Source organism: Theropithecus gelada, chromosome 3 (assembly GCF_003255815.1).
Source record: "Theropithecus gelada isolate Dixy chromosome 3, Tgel_1.0, whole genome shotgun sequence".
Lineage (NCBI taxonomy): Eukaryota > Metazoa > Chordata > Mammalia > Primates > Cercopithecidae > Theropithecus > Theropithecus gelada.
Genome location: NC_037670.1, coordinates 74,308,562 through 74,328,944, shown reverse-complemented (window position 1 = coordinate 74,328,944; position 20,383 = coordinate 74,308,562). Strand labels below are relative to the sequence as shown.

Genomic DNA, 20,383 nt, shown 5'->3' with positions numbered 1-20,383 from the left:
TGTATTTTTAGTAGAGACAGGGTTTTTCCATGTTGGTCAGGCTGGTCTTGAACTCCTGACCTCAGGTGATCGGTGCGCCTCAGCCTCCCAAAGTGATATTTTTACAAATATCACTGTGAAAATGCCACTGAAGTTTCACAGGGGGCTCTGGAGCTTAAATAGAGGGCAAGGCTGGTGTCTTTTACATCTTACCCACAGAATACAGTCGTTTCCTACAGCCTGAACAGTTTTCTCAAAGGGTCTCAGAAGCATTGATTTGGAGAGATGATCTGTATGAAAGAAGAGCCAGAGAGAAAATGGCTTTCTATCTTGGTCTTACCTAAAGATGGTTCTCTGCAGGAAGGGGAATCAGGGTTTTTCAAAAGGTCCAATGGGTCTGTTTCCCCATGGTTGAAGATGAGGGTACCTGAGAGCCAGTAGATGATGTCAAATGGTCTGTCTCCAACTGCAGTTCTGGGACACCTCTTTAGAACTCTTGGGTGTGACCAAAGGAAATATGTGATATATGCTAGGTGTTCACAGTTTAAACAAGGTGCTTCCCCGTTTGGTTCAAATAGATACATGGGTTATACATTTAGATCCTCGTTTATGCCATCTATTCTAAAGGAAAGTTAAAAGCATATGAATACAGCCCTAATTTGCCACCTTGAGAAAGACACTGAAATCCAAAGAAAATAAAAATAGCTACCATTTACATTCTATGGAAATACTACACACTGTGCCAATACTTAAAATATTAGCTCTGACTGTAACTGCAACCTAAAAAAAAAATAGCATCATTTTCTGCATTTTGCTAAAATCGAAACATTGGTTCAGAGAGACTTGCCCAAGACCACACAGCTGAGAAGTGAGAAGGTCGGGATTTGAATCCATAATTTTTTATGGATTCATGGACACATTCCAAAGCTTTTCCCGTCATTCTGAACTGCTTCCGAAATAAATTGTACCAAAATCTTTCTGTAATTCTAGCACTACAGCTTATATTTTACCAAAGTCACCCTTTCTAAAATGTCTTGGCCGACTCCAAATAGTCCCCTTATAGCATCATCACACCTACCATGGCATAGGACACAATACAGGTAGAAATTTCACCTCACAATTCAAGTAGAAATACCACCCAGGGGCCAAATTGTAAAGCTCTGTATTGAGGTGGCTGCCTTCCAACTAATTAGACTAAAAGTACCTGACAATGCTTCCAAGGAGGTCTTAACTAAAGAGATCAATATTTTTAACAGATAATCGAGATAATTTCTAAGCAATCAAGTACCTGGTCATTATCCCCTGTTCTGAGCTGAGAGTGTTTCTCCACCGTGCCTGAATCAACTCTGAACCTTTCATGAAATGCTCTCCACTTTCACGGTATGCAGCCTCAGACAGTAGGTGCAAAATTCAATGTTTACAAATGAAAGTATATTCTTAAGTTGAACTGTATGAGATTGCTGATATTTGACAAATTTTAATTCACACAAAAAAATGGCAATTTCAAATGGTTCAAAGTAAACCTTAGGACAGAGGTTTAGCTGCAGGAATAAAAGCCAAAAAAAAAAAAAAAAAGTTGCTTCTGTAGATATAGAAGTCTCCTGCTCCCTCAGGCAACTGTGCTAGTATAAGGAGCCCAGGATGCCACAGCAGTTCCATAGTACAGAGGACCCATGCTCCTCCATGCTCATATTCCTGCTGCACTCAACATGTGACATGGCAGGAGTCCACCCCATAGTCTAAAGGTCACAGCTCCACCTCCCACCATGGCATCCACATCCAAAGACTGGGAAAGGGAAAGGCAGCAGTGGAACACAAACCTCTCCCCTTAGGATCAAGACCTAGAAGTTTTCTATGCACCTTCTGCACATCTCCCACTGATGAGAGCTTAGCCACATGACACATCTAGTCACAAATGATGCTGTGAAATGCTATCATTTATCATATATGGATAGTTATATCCCAGCAAAATTTGGAGTTTTATTACTAAATGAAAAGGGAGGAATTGATACTGCAGGCAACCTGCAAACTCTGACATATAGTAAGGAAAAGAATTGCAATTGGCATACAATCCTGCAGTTTCCATGATGGATCATGTAAAATTGACTGAACTGGAAAGCTCTGGAAAAGCACCTGGAAAGACGAAAATTGAGTTATTGAAGTAAGCTTAAATTAAGTGGCAATCAGAATTCTTGGCATATGGAAGTTACTAAGAAACAGATATAGAACACGCATGAGTTCTCTGATGGCCTGGGAAACATCTGCCCTTTGTAGAAATTGGCCCTTTGCCAATTGGTAGAGCACATGCATCCAGGCTTTGCTCTCATCTTTCTCAGTCTGTAAGGTCATATTTGGAGGCATATCTTCCTTTATTTCTGGTGTTCAACTTAGGATGAGCTGTAAAGGTTTTGTAAGATGTTCATGTTGTAAGAAATGAAATGAACTCAGATACTCAAGCATTCTTTATGATTTTTCTAAGCCATCTTTCAAGGCAGCAAGGCCCTGAGGTAGAAGTGCCTCTTTCCCAGATCCCACAAGACCTTAAGCATCATATTTATTAAAACAGTTTAAGTTGCTGGGATACAACTACTGTGCAACTAAAAAGAGCTGATTGTCACATCGGTTTGCCCCACTTTAGGAAAGTCCAGTATATTAAAGAAAACCCTCTCCAAAGTTATAAAGAAGGTAATTGGAAGGCCCCAATGATATAAATATAATGACACATAAAGCAATGAATGAAATGTAAAGGCATAAAACCTTTTCAGGTACCAGACCACTTGGAATTTTTCCCTTACCCTTGGCCACCACATGACACCTGACATTTTCTCAACTCAAGATTGCAGAATAACTTCACCAGAACGGATGAAAAGAACATTGCACTGCAAAGTCAAACGAGACTTCCAACATCAATTCCATATTTAACTAGCTAAGTAGTCTCAAGCAAATTGCCTAACCATTCATCTCTGTGCCACAGTCTGTTCATCTGTAAAATAGGGATAATAATAGCACCTACTTCACAGGTTCACTAGGAGGGTGAAATGAGTTAATATACGGGACTGCTCATCACAGAGCCTAACAGAGGGGAAGCACCCAATTCTTCATTCTAACTGGACTTGGCACAAGAATTAAGATACCTTGAGTGCAAATTTTCCATAACCCTTCATTAAGGCTGAAAAGGGAGATAAAACCCGGAAGCCCCAGCTCATAGAGCCCTCTTCCCCAAAGTGAAATGAAGGTGCCCCCTTCATCCATGGTGCCTGGCAAGCTCTGCCGCAGGAGGATATAACAGAAGGAAGAAGAAAGCCTTCCCCTCTGCAGAAAAGAGAAACAAAAGTGGAAGAAAATGTGCCCCAATTTTTTCTCCTTTCCTCTCCAAGAAGTGAGGATAATGTCAGGGTCAGAAGGGAGCTACAGTCCTTATGCCCCACTGAACACTCTGGAAAGATCACTTCTTGGGCTGCCCCACTTACCAGCCTAGAGCACAGTTACATCACTGTAGCTGCACAGTGTAGCCAGGGTAAGAAGACCCGAAGTTGAGATTACGCCAGCTGCCCTTAATACTCACGTAGTGAAGACATAGCAGGTTAGCTACTGCAGCAGTGGCCACATGGTTCTGTAGCAAGGGCTGGGGATCAGAGCCCAATGTCAGTGCAGCCAGATGGCAGAGCAACCAAGGTGAGCCTGAGCCAGTGGGTGTGTGCCATGACACTGGCCCCTGCTACAGCCAAATATGGAGATCATGAGTTAATGAACCACATATACATGCAGGGAACGCCACTCATGTGAGTATAGGACACTGCTCCCAGAGGACACGAGGCAGAATATAGCACACCAAAGAACCTCTGACACCACGAGACTATCCGCACCACAATCCTCCCCCATCACCTACACAGACACCACGTGTACATTTCCTCTGCACAAGCAAGTCGTAGTCTGAGCTTAAAACGGTGACCACTCCCCCACCTGATTCAAACACAAAATGTGGACAGTTCATGAGAGAAACGTTCCTACGACTATGTGTGAAATATATAAAGATAAAATCAATTATCATTAAACAAATATGAGTCCTATGGGGATACAGGAGTGAAAAAAATACAACTCGGTTAGCAAAATCAAACTTAGAACATGAAAACACAGGCGTGCTAAATTCTCACAACTGTGGACAGGATGATAAATTTGATGCAACTTTGGAAAACTGTTTGGCACCATCTCTAAAAACTAAACAGGGCCTACCCTAATGAAACATTTATTCCACTCTCAGATAAATAAGTCACTTTCTCTACCAACAGACGTGTATAAGATGTGTTCAGCAGCCTTATTCACCATAGCCTAATACTGGAAACAGACGAAATGCCTAATAAGTAAAGAATGGGTAAATAAATTGTGGGATATTGTACACTATAATACAATTTATCAATAAAAAAAGAAGGAACTGCTCCTACAGATGGCAATAAGGATGAACACATGATGAGGAGCAAAAGAAGTAATATTCATAAGCATACATACTATATGATTCCATTTATACAAGGTTCAAGAACAAATGAAATTAATCTATGGGGTTAGAATCAGATTAGTGGCTAGCTGGCAGTAGGAAGTGAGCAGAGGAGAGGAGGTATTAGCTGGGAAGAGGCGTGAAGGAGCTAATGAATTCTGGAATTGCCCTGTGACTTCGTCTGAGTAGCAGCAACAGGATAGATATAGATAAGATATAGATACAGATAGATGTAGATATAAATATAGATAATGTAGATATAGATTTTGATTTAGAAATATTTTACACAAAATTTTTACATATATGAAAATGTATGAAGCTGTACAGCTAAGATTTTTGCTACCTACTACATGTATTTCATACCTCATTATAAAAGCTTCAAAAACACACACATGCAGACAGTCTTTCTACTTCAATTTGAGGAAACAAGGTGTAAGAGGAATGTCATCAGTGTTACTGTGCTACCCCAAGGGGGCTGCTCTACAACCAGACTCTGCAGGGCCTCATCTAATGTACTCTGGCGATAAATGTAGACATCCCCCGGTCACCTCTGATAAGGGGTTCCTCCCATTTACCTGGGCCACCTCTACACAAAGATCTCTAGTTTCCATGAAATGGACAACTGGAAAAAGTTGTAGGCTGTGGTGACTTGAAAACTGAATTACCTTAATAAATTTTATTATCCCTTAAATAACAGATCAAAATAATTATTTTAGAGATGTATGATGAGGAACATGGAGTGGCAGAAGGCATTCACCATAGGTTTATGTTGAAACTATCACAATATTTGGGCCAAATCCTGAGGGGCCTAGATAATCTGAGTCTTCAAGGGCAAAGACCATAACCAAACCCAGAATAAACTATGCTGGGTGCCCGGGTGCCAGCAGCTGTGTCATCCACTGATGACTTAATTCTCCTGCCTGCTCTTCAAGTTTTGCAGAAATATGTAAGCCAAGAGTCCCTTAATACTTTAGATTCACTGGTGTTTATGCTTTTTAAGTCATAGATCTTTTTGAAAATCTGATAAAAGTTACAGGTACCCAGAAAAAAGGTATAAAATGTTGCATGTATCTTGAGGTATCATAAGTAATACTTATGATTAGCTCCTAACTATGAAATGGAAAAAAAAAACTGGAATTGTAAAACTACTAAGGGGAGTACGAAACATTTCCTCAATAATCCAAACCAGTTGGCAGACAGTAAGTGTACCTTTATTTATACTATGGCTAAAAACTAACTAGTTCCTTGTATTACCTTATGTTTAGCTGGAGTTATGCTTAATAAATGTGCTAGTAACACCAGACATCTCCTACTATGATCTTGCTTTATTTTTTAACGAGCAAATGAGCTAATAATTGTTTATTAAACAGAGTCCATTTCATAAGAAGAATATATTTTTGAAATATCCAGTAACAACATAGGTTAATGCAAACGACAGTATAAATGTATTATTGCTTATAACTCATTATTATTCTATCTGATTTAAAAGAGTTGCATAAAGCAATAATTATACATCTTGTTGATGAACATAAAATAAATAAACATGTAAGGTGTTCGACAATCACAATACAACAAAAGAGAGAAAATAGAGCTATACAGGAGAAAAAATGTTATATACTATTGAAATTGAGTTAGTATTAATCTGACCTCCATTGTGACAAATGCAGATGTTAACTGTAATCCCAGGGCAACCACTAAGAAAAGAACTCAAAAACTATTTGTAAAAGAAACAACAAGGGAATTAAAAGACCATACCAGAAAATATTTAACACCAAAAGGCAGGCATGAAAAATAGAGCAACAAAGAGAAATAAGATATACATGACAAACACAAATTCTGTCTTTTCAGTTAATTACATAAAATGTAAATATATTTAATATTTCAATTAAAAGGCAGAGATTGGCAAAATTGATTTTAAAAAGTAACAAAATACTGTCTATAAGAGACAACATTTAGATTGAAATACACAAATAAGTTGAACATACAAGAATGAAAAAGATATCTCATGCTGCCAGGCATGGTGGCAAGTGCCTATAGTCCCAGTTACTCCAGAGGCTGAGGCAGGAGGATTGCTTGAGTCCAGGAATTCAAGGCTGCAGTGAGTTATGATTGTGCCTGTACTCCAGCCCGAGTGACAGAGCAAGACCCTGTCTCTTAAAAAAAAAAAAAAAAAAGATACATCATGCAAATATTATAGTAACCAAAAGAAAACTGGAATGGCTACACCAGTATCAGACAAAATAGACTTTAAGACAAAAATTACTACTAGAGACAAAGAAGGACATTTAATAATGACAAAAAGGTCAATCTATGAAGTAGATGTAACAAATATAACTATGCACCTAATAAAAGAGCACTAAAATACATAAAGGGTAAACTGACAGAGCTGAAGAAATAGACAATGCAACAGTAATAGCTGAAGACTCCAATACCTTAGTTTCAATAACTGGCAGAACATCTAGATAGAAGATCAACAAGAAAACAAACCAACTCATCCTAACACACATCTATAGAACACTCTACCCAACAACAGCAAAACAGTTATTCTCAAGTGTACATGGAAGATTCTCCAGGATAGGCCACATGCTAGACTATAAAATGAGCCTCAATAAATTTTAAAAGATTAAAGTGACATAAAATGTTTTCTCCAACTACAAGGGATTCATTGTCTATGCTTAACAGGAACAACTATGGGCTAATATAGGTCCCTAGGAGAGACCTACAAGGACTTAGGTCTCAATCTATAGTTTAGGAATGCCGGTGGTCCCTGTGGTCACAGGCATTTTGTAAAGGGATGGGAACAGAAGTCTGGACACCATTTCCCTACAGACTCTCAGAGAAGACATTGTGTTAGAAAAATCTGTAGGTTAGAGAAATGCAAATCAAAACCACAATGAGATACCATCTCACACCAGTTAGAATGGCGATCATTAAAAAGTCAGGAAACAAGAGGTGCTGGAGAGGATGTGGAGAAAAAGGAACACTTTTACACTGTTGGTGGGATTGTAAACTAGTTCAACCATTATGGAAAACAGTATGGCGATTCCTCAAGGATCTAGAACTAGATGTACCATATGACCCAGCCATCCCATTACTGGGGATATACCCAAAGGATTATAAATCATGCTGCTATAAAGACACATGCACACGTATGTTTATTGCGGCACTATTCACAATAGCAAAGACTTGGAATCAACCCAAATGTCCATCAGTGACAGACTGGATTAAGAAAATGTGGCACATATACACCATGGAATACTATGCAGCCATAAAAAAGGATGAGTTTGTATCCTTTGTAGGGACATGGATGCAGCTGGAAACCATCATTCTTAGCAAACTATCACAAGAACAGAAAACCAAACACTGCATGTTCTCACTCATAGGTGGGAACTGGACAATGAGATCACTTGGACTCGGGAAGGGGAACATCACACACCGGGGCCTATCATGGGGAGGGGGGAGGGGGGAGGGATTGCATTGGGAGTTATACCTGATGTAAATGACGAGTTGATGGGTGCTGACGAGTTGATGGCTGCAGCACACCAACATGGCACAAGTATACATATGTAACAAACCTGCACATTATGCACATGTACCCTAGAACTCAAAGTATAATAATAATTAAAAAAAAAAAAAGAAAAGAAAAATCTGTAGGTTAAAGAAGCAGGATGTCTTACACAGATGTCTCATATATTAAAGATTACAGAGTAATTACAGAGAAAGGTATTACACTGTTCTTCAACATCCTAGGAGTGCTGCCATAAGGTGGGAGATCCTCCCGATGTTTGGACCATCTACACTATTTAAAATTTTGTAACCATTATCAGATAGAGGAAAAGATTGTCTGCTAGAAAAGATTCTCTTCCCTAATTTAGGATTCCTTCCAAGCTGAAAATCACCTCAAGCTAATTATTCCTATGTCCAAGACCACTGCCTGCAAAATAATCAAGTCAATGCCCATAATTAAGTCAAGTTGCCAGCCTTAACTATATTTCTCTCTCACTCATTCACTCTCTCTCCTTCCCTCTTTCCCTCTCTCCCCCACCCCCTGTGTACAGTGTACATTATATACCAATTCGTTGAAGTTATATATATTTTTTATATATATATATAATGTTAAAGAAGCAGGGTGTCTTACACAGATGTCTCATATATTGAGGAATTACAGAGTAATTACAGGGAAAGCTATTACGCTGTTCTTCAACATCCTAGGCAGTGCTGCCGTAAGTTGGGAGATCCTCCCAAGGTTTGAACCATCTATGCATCTATGCTACATATATGTGTGTGTGTGTGTGTGTATATATATATAAATGCATATATATATGCAATTGATTAAATGTTGATTAAATGTTAGGTATCCAAATGCAATTAAGACTTTTAAAGACAAAAGCATCTTTATAGATGGGTGACACTTAATAATTTGATAAGGGCTTTCTTTTTTCTTTTGGATTTCTGATGGTTTAAAATAAGGGACCCTTCTCTCAACAAATCCATGAACACATACTGGCTTGGAGTTTATTGCTGTTGTAAAAAGGATTTTGGATGACAGATAGTTCAGAGGGCAAGTCAGCTCTGAACCAGTGTCTTGGCTCTGTGTCAAGGGGGCAACTATGCCCCAGAAGGCCCTTTCAACAGGTAAGGGTAAAAATCTGATCACACAAAAGAGGGACTGCTACTACAGTAGGACCATCCCAATTAGGGTCCACTTTGCCTAGTTAAATATCCAAATGATAGAAGAGATCATTTATAAGGCCAATGTCTGCAGTCAATTCTCTATTCTACAGTTCTTATTTATGCTCAAGGAGTAAGGTCAAAGAGTCAGAGGTATAGAATGCTTCCTGACTCCTGTAAGCACATCCTCACTCCTCTGGTCTGATGGGTACAATTCATTCTTAGGGTCTTAGCTTGAAGCCTACCTTCTTTAAGTAACTGTGTTCAAATCCTCTGACTCTAGATTAGTTCTCTAGTTAAAATTACTATTTTTAATTAATAACTATGTACTTAGTAGTGTGTGCAAAAGTTTATCTCACTATCAATTCTTGCAGCTCTGTATGCTCAACCAGGACAGCTCTGCCAACTACTATATCACGAATCTATAGGAAGTGCCTTCCACATATTAGATTCTCAATAAATGGCTCTAAATAAATGAATTCTACCAGATTGACGTAACAATAGAATAGATAACTAATAGAGCATGTAAATTTAACATCCTTTACTCAACAACTTTTAGGTGCCTTGATAAAAGCGCATTTATGCATGGGTCTATGCATATTTTATTAAATCGTTATAGGCACTTTAAGATAGGAAAAAAATCATATATATTTATTAATTTGTTAAATTATTATATATTCAAGCTCTTCCCATTTATGAACTCAGTTTTCAACTAAATAACTGCATGAGAGTAAGATGTAAATGACCAAAATGGTGGTTTTGTCATTTTTGTACATCTGTTCTAAGTAGCTTCAGGGTGACCAAAATTGATATATGATTATCACATAGCAAATATTTCAAAACTAAGATCTTATCCTTGGCTTTATACGACATCATTCCTCAGAAGAGATCTGGTCAATCTGTGTTCAGGAAGTACATCTACAGCCAAATAGTACACCTAAATTTAGATTTCAAATCAATAAGAATGATGTTTCAGCATTTCCCTCTTGAAAGGTGGCCCATAGATGCAGTCTCAGAAAATCGTGATTATTATCACTTCAATTTTGCATGATGCTGTATAGATGGTCTTACTATATTCTTTCATGGGTAAATTCCTTAAACTCTGTGGTGACAGCATTTCCATTATGTAAATGTTAGCCATTTACTGAGAATGTAGGAAAAATTATATCTGCAACACAAGGAACCTTTATATCTTTTGTCCCTTTTACAGGAGCCCACTGAACCACTTATTTTCTCAGAAATTCTATGCAGGTGGCCCGTAGTGAAATGGCTAGAAAGTCTTTTAAAATTGTGTTTGGACAGTAAGGTGGAAATTTACAGACTTTAAAATATCAGAAAAATGCATCATTTTAAAAAATATTCTTTCCCTTCTCTACTCATTTTCTCCTAAGGTACTTCACAATATTTCTTGTTTGAAATTTAGTCATATATATGTATGTATGTAATATATATAACTATATATTTGTATGTATGAATACACACACACACACACACACACACACACACACACACGAGCACCCTTAGATGAACTGCCATGGCCCAAAAGATAGTCAAGTTACAGGAATGGATACCAGAGGTCCTCTAGGGTAGTGTTTTTCAAACTGTGGATTTCGAATCAATTTAGTGTGTCCCAAAGATAATTTTCTCAAAAGTGGAAGAGTAGCATGGAATGAAATAGATAATTCTAGGCACAATGTGTGCGGATATTGAATCTTTCCTAATTTTGGAACCCTGGTACTATTTGCAAATCTTGGGGGAGGGAGAATTTGTGTGTGTATGTGCACAAGTAAACTTGAGAATGGCTTGTACAATTTGGGAATGGTTTGTATAATGTTCATGGATATTCATTTGTAAAGAGCTCACACATGTGGAGCTCAGGCATACTGAAGCTGAGTCTAACCCAGGAGAGAGAGGCTTCCAGCCCCTGCCTCCACCCTAAGACCCACTGGTGAGGGCACCATACTGTGCTCTTGTTCCCTGCAGTGTTCATCCAGGGATGAGAACAGTATCCGAATGCTGGACTCACATTAGGAACCCTTTCTCACAAAGCTGTATCAAAAACCATTGACTCATTTAAAGAAGGGAAGCTCACCATGGGTTCCTGAAATTATCATAAGAGACAGGGACCCCAAGGAGGAGTAAGAGATTCTCATAATAATTGGGTAGGAAGAAGAAATCATTTACTTTGAATATTTAAATAAATGCAACCTAATTTCATACACCAAGTAAAGGGGGCCATATTGTTTATACAAATATTTCTGTTATGATAAGTGGTTTGGTCTATTAAAAAAGTTAGTTTTTCAAATGTGACCAAATATGCTGTGTTTAAAAGGAGAATGGTAACTTTTATTAATGTTAAAATCTGAGTTCCTACAGTTCTTATTCTCTGCTGTACTCATTCCTGGAGAAAGAAGGATACGTTAGTATATATATGTTTGCATTAACAAAAAAGGTAGAAGAAGGAAACTTTACTCTGTTGAGAATGTCCCATAATTATTATTTTTAATTTTTGAAGGTTCCAGTACAGCTGGAGAAAATAACCCTAATGGAAAAGAAGGCATAAGCTTTGTAAAACATAGAAGCAGGCAACAAAAGAGATTTCAGATAATCTGAAAAAAGAGAAATATGTCTCTGAGATATGTCTCAGAGATTTGGTCTCTGAAGTGTCCTCGGAAGTAAACGTGGCCCTATAAACTACTCTTCTACAGACAAGGCCCTGGGCCTCACAGCACAAATCTCCTTGACAGAGGAGGATCTTCCTTCTCCCATTCTGTTTATACACACACACCGTCCACATTTCTCCTTGAGAACAAAAACTGCAGGCATCGGCAAAGCGACAATCAAAAAAGAATCCAAATGTCACATAACCAGACACGTGGAAGGAGACAACATTGTTTTCTTACCATATCACTCAATCAACATTGTGTTGAAGCACATGACTGCCAATATTTGACTGTTTGACTTACAAATACGACAATTCCACATGATTCAGCCTAATATTTATAGTGTTCCCACCATGTATAGAATCCATAAGGATAATTACATTTGCTGTACTATTTTCACAAAATGACAAAGTGAATGACGATGAAACCCTTATGATACTTTCACAAAAGTCACAGAAAGAATCGTGGAAGGATTCTTTAAGACAATGTGTTTTCAGGAGTGGGAAGTTAACAAGCAAGAACATGGAAAGGCAAATCAGTACATCATCACTGAGTATATACAGTTCGCAAGATATTTGGTCCTTGTCCTCAAATACCTATAATTTAGTTTGGAAGATGTAATGCATGAAAAAAAATTGCACCTAAGACAATTATATAATAATCACTTGGGACAGAGAAAATGACACAAAGCATATCACACTGGGCAGGTCCTTAGAATTTAAATAGTCTAACTCCATTATTATTATTAGTATTATTAGTATTATTATTATTAAGATGGAGTTTGCTTTGTCACCCAGGCTGCAGTGCAGTGGCATGATCTCAGCTCACTGCATCCTCTGCCTTCCAGGTTCAAGCAATTCTTCTGCCTCAGCCTCCTGAGTATCCTGCTCACTAGGGTCATGGTAAAAAAAAAAAAAAAGTTTAAAGGCAGTGCTTCACTGATTTAAATATTGCATAGAGGTCAAAGAGAGGTAAGACCAAATAAATGCCACTGGATTTCACAAATAGAAGAAGATGGGGAAAAAAATCCCAGAGAAATCAAGTATTTAAATAAAAAGGTATCTGGTTAAACATGGCAGGTTGACTGCATGTGCTTATTTCCATCTCATTGCAAAGCCCAACTAAAGCAACAGTAAAGGAATAAAAAATTATGAACATACAAGGACAAGAACAGGAAAGGCAGCATTAGTGAATAAGAGAGTTCCATACATTTTACAGAAGCTAAAAAAGATGAAAGAATGGAAAGAAATCAGCAGAACAGAGGAAACTACAAGAAAAAAAATGTATGCAGGTACAGGAACAACCAATGAAAAAGCAACCAATTCTCACCGCACAGTTACACACACAAACACACTCAGGGTTACGACCTGGTCCCACCACACACCCTAGAAGGTAAGAATGAAGCACACAACAGGGGACTGTTTGAAAGTCCAGGAATACAGGATACTTGAGATTTCAGGTCCATTCCTCAACCCCAACACTGGCAAAAGAAGACCGAGGATGACATGTATGCAGCAGGTGTACAGAAAAATCAGCCCAGATTATTGCAAAAGGGCAGAGGCATCCAAAAAGGATATCTCCAGGATGAGAAAACGAGCAATTACACTATTTGATATATTGAACCTTGAACAATAATATTGATAAACATTTGACATATCTGATGAAGCAAGAATAAACAACTTTTTAAAGTTCATTTAAAAAATAAGCAAATTTTTAAAGGCAAGGCAATTATTAACTCCAGGAAAAATAAAAAGCTGCATGAAAAACTTAATTCTCACATAAGACTTCAGGAAAACTTTAAACTGCCACTCATCAAAGGGTACCACTAAGAAAGTTAAAAAGCAAGACACTGTCTGGAAGAAAATATAAGATGTCCACCTGATAAAGAACTCATATCCTGAATACACAGAGAACTAAACAGCAATAGAAGAAAGACAAGGTACCCAAATAAAATACTGGCAAGAGACTTTAAAGAGACTTCATAAAAGAAGATATCAAAATTACCAATAAGTACATGTAAAGGTGCTCATCAGGGAAAAGAGAGTAAAGTAATTTAAAAGGTATGAACGTAAAAAGACAAAGAACAGGAAAGGCAAAGAAATGATAGGTAACTGGGATGGAAGAAATATTCTGTTACTTATCTGGGTGGTAGCGATGCAGATATCCATATACATAGAAACTCATGAAGCTGAACACTTAAGATTTGTGCACTTTATTCAATAAAAATTGGACTTCAATCTTTAAAATGTAGTATTTTGCAATAACAATTTTTGTTTCAGTATATAATTAGGGGAAGAACTAGAGGAGAAATAAAAACACTAAATCTACATATCTTCACCATACATTAAAAGATAGATCAAGAAACAGCTGTATAAGCAAAAATTTTTGAGAAATCTCATGGTTAGCACTATTGCCTCTGAAAAGATTGAAGGTTGAGAAGAGGGGAACAGAGGGCTGCTATTTTTGTTTCTTTCTTTTTTTTTTTTTTAATTTTACTTTAAGTTCTGGGATACGGGATACATGTGCAGAATGGGCAGGTTTGTTACATAGGTATACATGTTCCACGGTGGTTTGCTGCACCTATGAACCCATCATCTAGGTTTTAAGCCCCACTTCAAACTATACTACAAGGCTACAGTAACCAAAACAGATATATAGACCAATGGAACAGAACAGAGACCTCAGAAATAATACCACACATCTACAGCCATCTGATCTTCGACAAATCTGACAAAAATAAGCAATGGGGAAAGGTGTCCCTATTTACTAACTGGTGCTGGGAAAACTGGCTAGCCATAAGCAGAAAACAGAGACTGGACCCCTTCCTTACACTTTATACAAAAATTAACTCAAGATGGATCAAAGACTTAAATGTAAAACCTAAAACCATAAAAACCCTAGAAGAAAACCTAGGCAATACCACTCAGGACATAGGCATGGGCAAAGACTCTATGACTAAAATACCAAAAGCAATTGCAACTAAAGCCAAAATTCACAAATGGGATCTAATTAAACTAAAAAGCTTCTGCACAGCAAAAGAAACTATCATCAGAGTGGGAGAAAATTTTTGCTATCTATCCATCTGACAAAGGTCTAATATCCAGAATCTACAAGGAACTTAAGCAAATTCACAAGAAAAAAACAACCCCACCAAAAAGTAGGCGAAGGATACACAGTTTTTCATGACAAGTATATTACTAATATTTTTTAACTGCACACATAAAAATGTTGAACAAATATTAAATATGTGATTATTTATATAAACCTGGGATGGAGAAGGTCTTTTAGGGACGCCTCTGTGAATATCATTTATTTTGCCAGCCCAGCATCCACTCCCCATTCTGTACTCTGAGTTCCCTACCTCCTCCACTAACAGTCCATATCATTCGGGGAATCTTCATTTCTGGCTTTTGCACTGGCTCGTGACTTGGGCCTAATTCAACTAGTCCAACCCATGGTCTTGGCCCTTGCTCTTAGAGATGTTTTTCTTCCAGAGATAGGCACAAGGCCCAGTTTGGGCCATTGAGAGTTATACCAAATAGTTCTGTAAAAATGCTGAAGGAAAGATATAGTCTGCATATACTTTTATATATACATATGTATAAGAATACATATATAGCCTAATATAGATAAGATATTCATATACCTTATGTGAATATATAGCTTTCATTCATTGAAAGCTAATCTAAATTTATATGTACAAGAACCATATATAAATTGTTAGATATTATTATTATTAGCAATTAAATTCCTTTTTTCTTTAAGCCAGTTTGGGTTGAGCTTTCTGATACCTGCAAGTAGCAGGATCCTGACTAATTCAACCACACAAAAGAGAAACGAGACAAAACCAACCAATACATGTAAGTAGATATCCATAAAACACCAACAGAAACATTTTATCAGTAGAAATCACCAAACAATTTAAAAGCAAATAGAAAAGGAAGAAAGCATGGTTGTAACCCTTAGGATTGACAAACTTTTTGCCCTTACTAATAACAATATGGAAATGCTACAGAAAATGGGCAAAAATATAAATGCAGAATTTAAGAATAAAAACAGGAATGCAAAAAAGTTTACTTTTTAAAAATCAAACAAATGAAATTAATCATGAACAAATTTTATCCAATGACATAGCTAAATATTGTTTTAAATCTTATTATCCAGAGTTGGCAAGTGTCTCACGGACTGCTGATGAGAAAGTAAATTGGTACACCTTTCTGGAAGGCAATCTGGCTATAATAAAAATAGGCAAACCTTGGACACAATAAGTCTTCTTCTAGGAATTTATCTAAGGAGATAAAGATGTGTACAAACATTCTCCCTAAAAATTTACTTATTGACTTGTACTTATTTATAGAAACACTGGAAAATGAATATTCAAAAGATAAGGCATTCATTATAATCCATACATTCCAATAGTGTTCAATAATTTAAAATATTGATGGAAAATATGTACATGTATAGAAGGATGTTCGTAATTATGAAGTGAAATAAACAGGTCGTCAAACATACAGCAATGAGCCTGTTTTGTTTGTATAAATGCATACACATGTGGAAAAAGATCTACTCAGATACACATCAAATGGTAGTAAAATTTCCGAGTAGTAGAATTACGTGTTTCCTAATTTGCTGGAGTTTTTTTCTGTTTATATGTACATTTCAGCCTTCTGGGTTTTTTTCTGCTGACTAATACATTTCAGCCTTTCTCCAGTGAATCTTCACTGACTTTCAGTAAGAAAAAAAAGTATTTAAAATTCATAAAAAGCCATAAGTCACCTCTAAGAGTGATTTTGGACATGCATTTGGAGCCTAAACGTATGCAAGCTTTTAGGTGAAGCACAGATGATAAGAAAGTCAAGGGAGTGGACTCTCTTTTAAGAAAATTTGGTTGTAAAAACAAGAAGTAAAAGGTCTCAAGAATATATATGGTCTATAGTTACTGAGATGAAAGTCTGCTCTGGAAAAGAGGAAGAGGCCAAATGTGTAGAAAGAGGGAATTACAGGGGGATATGTCTAATGGAGCCTCCCACAGTAATATACTGTGCTTTCCATTCTCTGGCGGCCTCCATTTGGGGGCTGGGCTGCTTCACCTGGATGCCCACATGCCCTTTTCTCTTTGTGCCAAGCATATTCCGATGCTACACAGACTCAGAAATGGGGGCAGAACTCACCCTGGGGCAGAACCTATACTCTCAGCCTCTTAGTGTTTGAACCTCCTATACTAGGTGCGGCAAGCACTTTTCATCAGCACCTTTCCCCAGGGAAGAAAAATAGGACGCTTGAAGCCCCCAAGAGGGACTCTTACCCCCGCTCCCATAGAAGACTGACCACCATCCACAACTGCAGTCATAAATTACGCTTGAGTTTGATCGTGAAAAAGTGAGTTTTGACAATTCATAGGACTTGAATGCTCTGCAAGAGAGATTAGGTTTTCTTTTCATTTATTTTGAGCGTATTAACAGCTGGTGACCTAGATTAAGAAATAATTCAATATGTGAAAAGGCAGACCATACCACTGAATTCCTTCACAGATGGAAAGTGAATTCAGTGAAAAGCTTCAGACCGAAGAGTCAAGTAATTACTTGGAAGGCAAGAGGAGGAGTACCTACAAGTGGGTAAAATGAAGTGTGGAAAAAGGATGACAAAACCTGGCCCAGATCCCAAGGCCAGCAGATCCCTGGCTACTTTCTGCACAAGTAACCCGGGCCTGGAAAGGAGCAGGCAGCCTTGCTAATTCAGCTGCGGAGGGAGCGGCAGGAGGAGGATCACTTTAGTTCAGGATGAGCTTGGGTAGATATTAAAAGAAATACAATCCTCTTACTGCATGGAGAGAGTGCATGTGTGGAGGGAGGGACTAGAGGCAGCCACCAAGCCTCTGGGCCTGGGGACAAAAGGGATCAGTGGCCCCTCTGCTCAGCAACTCAGGGTCAGCTGAAACTGGGAGGCAGCCTGAGATTGGGTCTGAAGAGGGAAATTCATTGCCATCCTGAGCAACATGACAAATCCGACTTCCAGTAAAACAGGAAAACGCTAAATATCCCATATCCTAGGGACGGAAAATACTGCCACGTGAAAGAGAACACAGTTCAAGTGATACCAATCATGGGGCTCATTAGCCGGTGTTGATTTTCAAGTACAATGCTCAAGCTACAATATAAATGAAATGTCCTTTGCTCAGGACACAAATGAAGACCTTAGGGCCGTCAGATATAGCAGTCACCAAGGAAGCCAGGCAAGCCTGGTGCCTGGTACAACTCCCCTCCACCTGCTTGGGGCTGTGCTTGCTACGGACCTGGGTTCCATTCATGCACATCTCCGGGGAAAAAAATTACTGTGGGCAATTTACTGACGGACTTGCAAAACAACAGAGAACCCAATCTGTGTAATCTGGATTTTTAAAAATGCAATAAAAGGTCCTTCTTTGTGCAGAAATGTGCAGAAAGGAACTATTAGGTTCAGGTTATATTTATTTTTGACCTTCTAAAGAAGGACACTGGCGTCAAAAGGGACACAAACATACAGACCAAAAATAAAAGTGTGAGTATCTAGCTCTCTGTTTTGAACTCCAGAACTCACTAGACAGCACTCTGTGATCACGATCCTGCCCTATTGGTCCTGAGAGATATTTTGGTGGCTTCTCTGTTAAGTCGTTCTTGTCTACTGCGCTTAAGTAGCTACAAAATCCCCCGCAAGAAGGACTGCTGCCGCAATCTCCCGCCCCGATCTGCGGGCCGCGTCCCCGCGAGCTGCCTGCGGGCGCGCTGGGAGCCGACCCGGGGAGATGCGGGCGCCGGGAGATGCGCTTTGCTCCGGGCGCAGCGAGCGAGCGGCCGCACCTGCTACTTCTGTTGCCCGGCTTGGGGCCAGGAGAGCGGCCACCCCGGGCGGGCTCCGGGGCTGGACATATCCCGCGCCTCCGGGGCCGGGGTCTGCGGGTCCCTGGCGCTTCGTCCTCCCGAACCGCTCCCCGCGGCGCCCGGGTCGCGCCTTGCTGCAGTCACCGAGCGGAGGGCAGGGCGTCCCCGCATCCCTGGCCCCGGCCCCGCTCCGCAGCGCGCCGCACCCCGAGGCTCGGGCCCCGCGCCGCCGCAGCCGGTGCCCTCCAGCCAAGCCCCGGCCTGGCGTCCCCGGCCCCAGCCCCGGCCGCCCACCGCTGACCTTTTCCTGTGCGCGGTTGAGTCGCTTCTGGACGTTCTTGGCGAAGATGCCCGTCTTGATGTCGGCCATGGCTGCGGGTCCGGGGAGCTGCGAAGAGCAGAGCGCGCAGCGGGGCTGGCGGCGGCGCGGAGGAGCGGGAGGAGGAGCGGGAGGAGGAGGAGAGGGCCGAGCAGAGGAGGAGCGGGAGAAGCGGCGGGGAGCCGCGGAGCGCGGAGGGGTGAGGGCGGGGCGCAGCGGCGGGACCAGCTTAAAGCGACAGAGCGGGGGCGGGATGCGTCGGGACTGGCTATGACACTGGGAGAAAGGGCGGGGGAAGAAAGGGAAAAAGGCCAAGAAAAAGAGAGGGAAAAGCCAGAAGCCAGATTGTGTCCTCAATGATGGAAGAGTGTCGAGAGGAGAAAGGGAAGCAAGCCAAGCAGAAGTCCCTGGGCCCAGAGGCAGCTCGGGGGTTCTTTTAACGCAGTTCGTGTTGGGAGAGAGTGAGGGGACCTGATTCTTTCCAGCAAAGAAAAGGAACAGGGGAGACAAAAAAAGGAAGAACCCTGGGGATGTGGAAGTCAGCTGGATTGGAACTGCTCTGAAGTGGAGGTTATGGGGCTGGTCCCTTGCTGCTCCTAAAAGTCTCCAGCTAACAGAGCCGCCTCCATCCACCCTGGGTGTTGCAGAAGAAGGGATGGAGGTCGCCCTACCCTCAGGAGGCTCACAGCCCAGTGAGGGGGCCTGGCTGAGAAACTAACCAAGTTAGAGCTGTAGGAGAGAGGCGGGTGGAGAGCAAAGCGGGGAGGGACCATCGCTGACACTTGTTTAAACTTTAAAACAAGAGTTAGCAGGGTGGGGAGACCCGCGTTGAGAAGGGTCAGCTTCGGGAAGACAGGCGATGTGTGTTGGTCATCTCCAAAATTCCTGTGCTGGGCAGAAACTTTAGAATAGACTACACCTCAAGAAATGGTGCATGGAACAGTCAAGTTCCTTATAGCTTCACATCAACCGTGGAGACCCAGGCCCCCTAACTTGTTGCTTCCTTGGAAACCTTTTAGCAACCTTAACAGGGACTCACCATCCCTATTATTCTTACTAATGCTTGGGAGAAGTACGAATAATAGGGATAAACCTGCCCAACACCCAGAGCTCTTGTTGGCTCTGACCAATGATCAAACTATTCATATTCCATTCTCACTGCGAGTGTGAGGAGAGGGAGTCAGGTGGTGCCCTACAAACAGGCGTCAGAAGTGGTCACTCGCAGTGAATCCTATGAGTCCAGGTGAGCATCCTACTGCGTCTCTGGAGGAAACTGTTACATTGGTAGACCTTAGCGAGCCGCCACCTGGTATTCACTCTTGTGTCGTCCTGTAGTCCCCTCACCTTGATTCTAGAATGATGCCATGGCCAGCTTTAATCAATAAGATGTGGTGAAAGTGAC

General features: G+C 40.2%; 1 protein-coding gene across 3 annotated transcripts in view; it reads right to left on the bottom strand.

The window, feature by feature from the left end:
• Window positions 1-19,242, bottom strand: part of AMPH (amphiphysin) — a 253,826-nt gene extending 234,584 nt beyond the window's left edge. For all 3 annotated transcript variants that reach the window (XM_025380451.1, XM_025380452.1, XM_025380453.1), the window contains exon 1: window positions 18,964-19,242. In XM_025380451.1, the coding sequence (XP_025236236.1) occupies window positions 18,964-19,032 (69 nt within the window). In that variant the 5' untranslated portion in view covers window positions 19,033-19,242. The remainder of the gene's footprint in view (window positions 1-18,963) is intronic.
• Window positions 19,243-20,383: the final 1,141 nt, after the last annotated feature.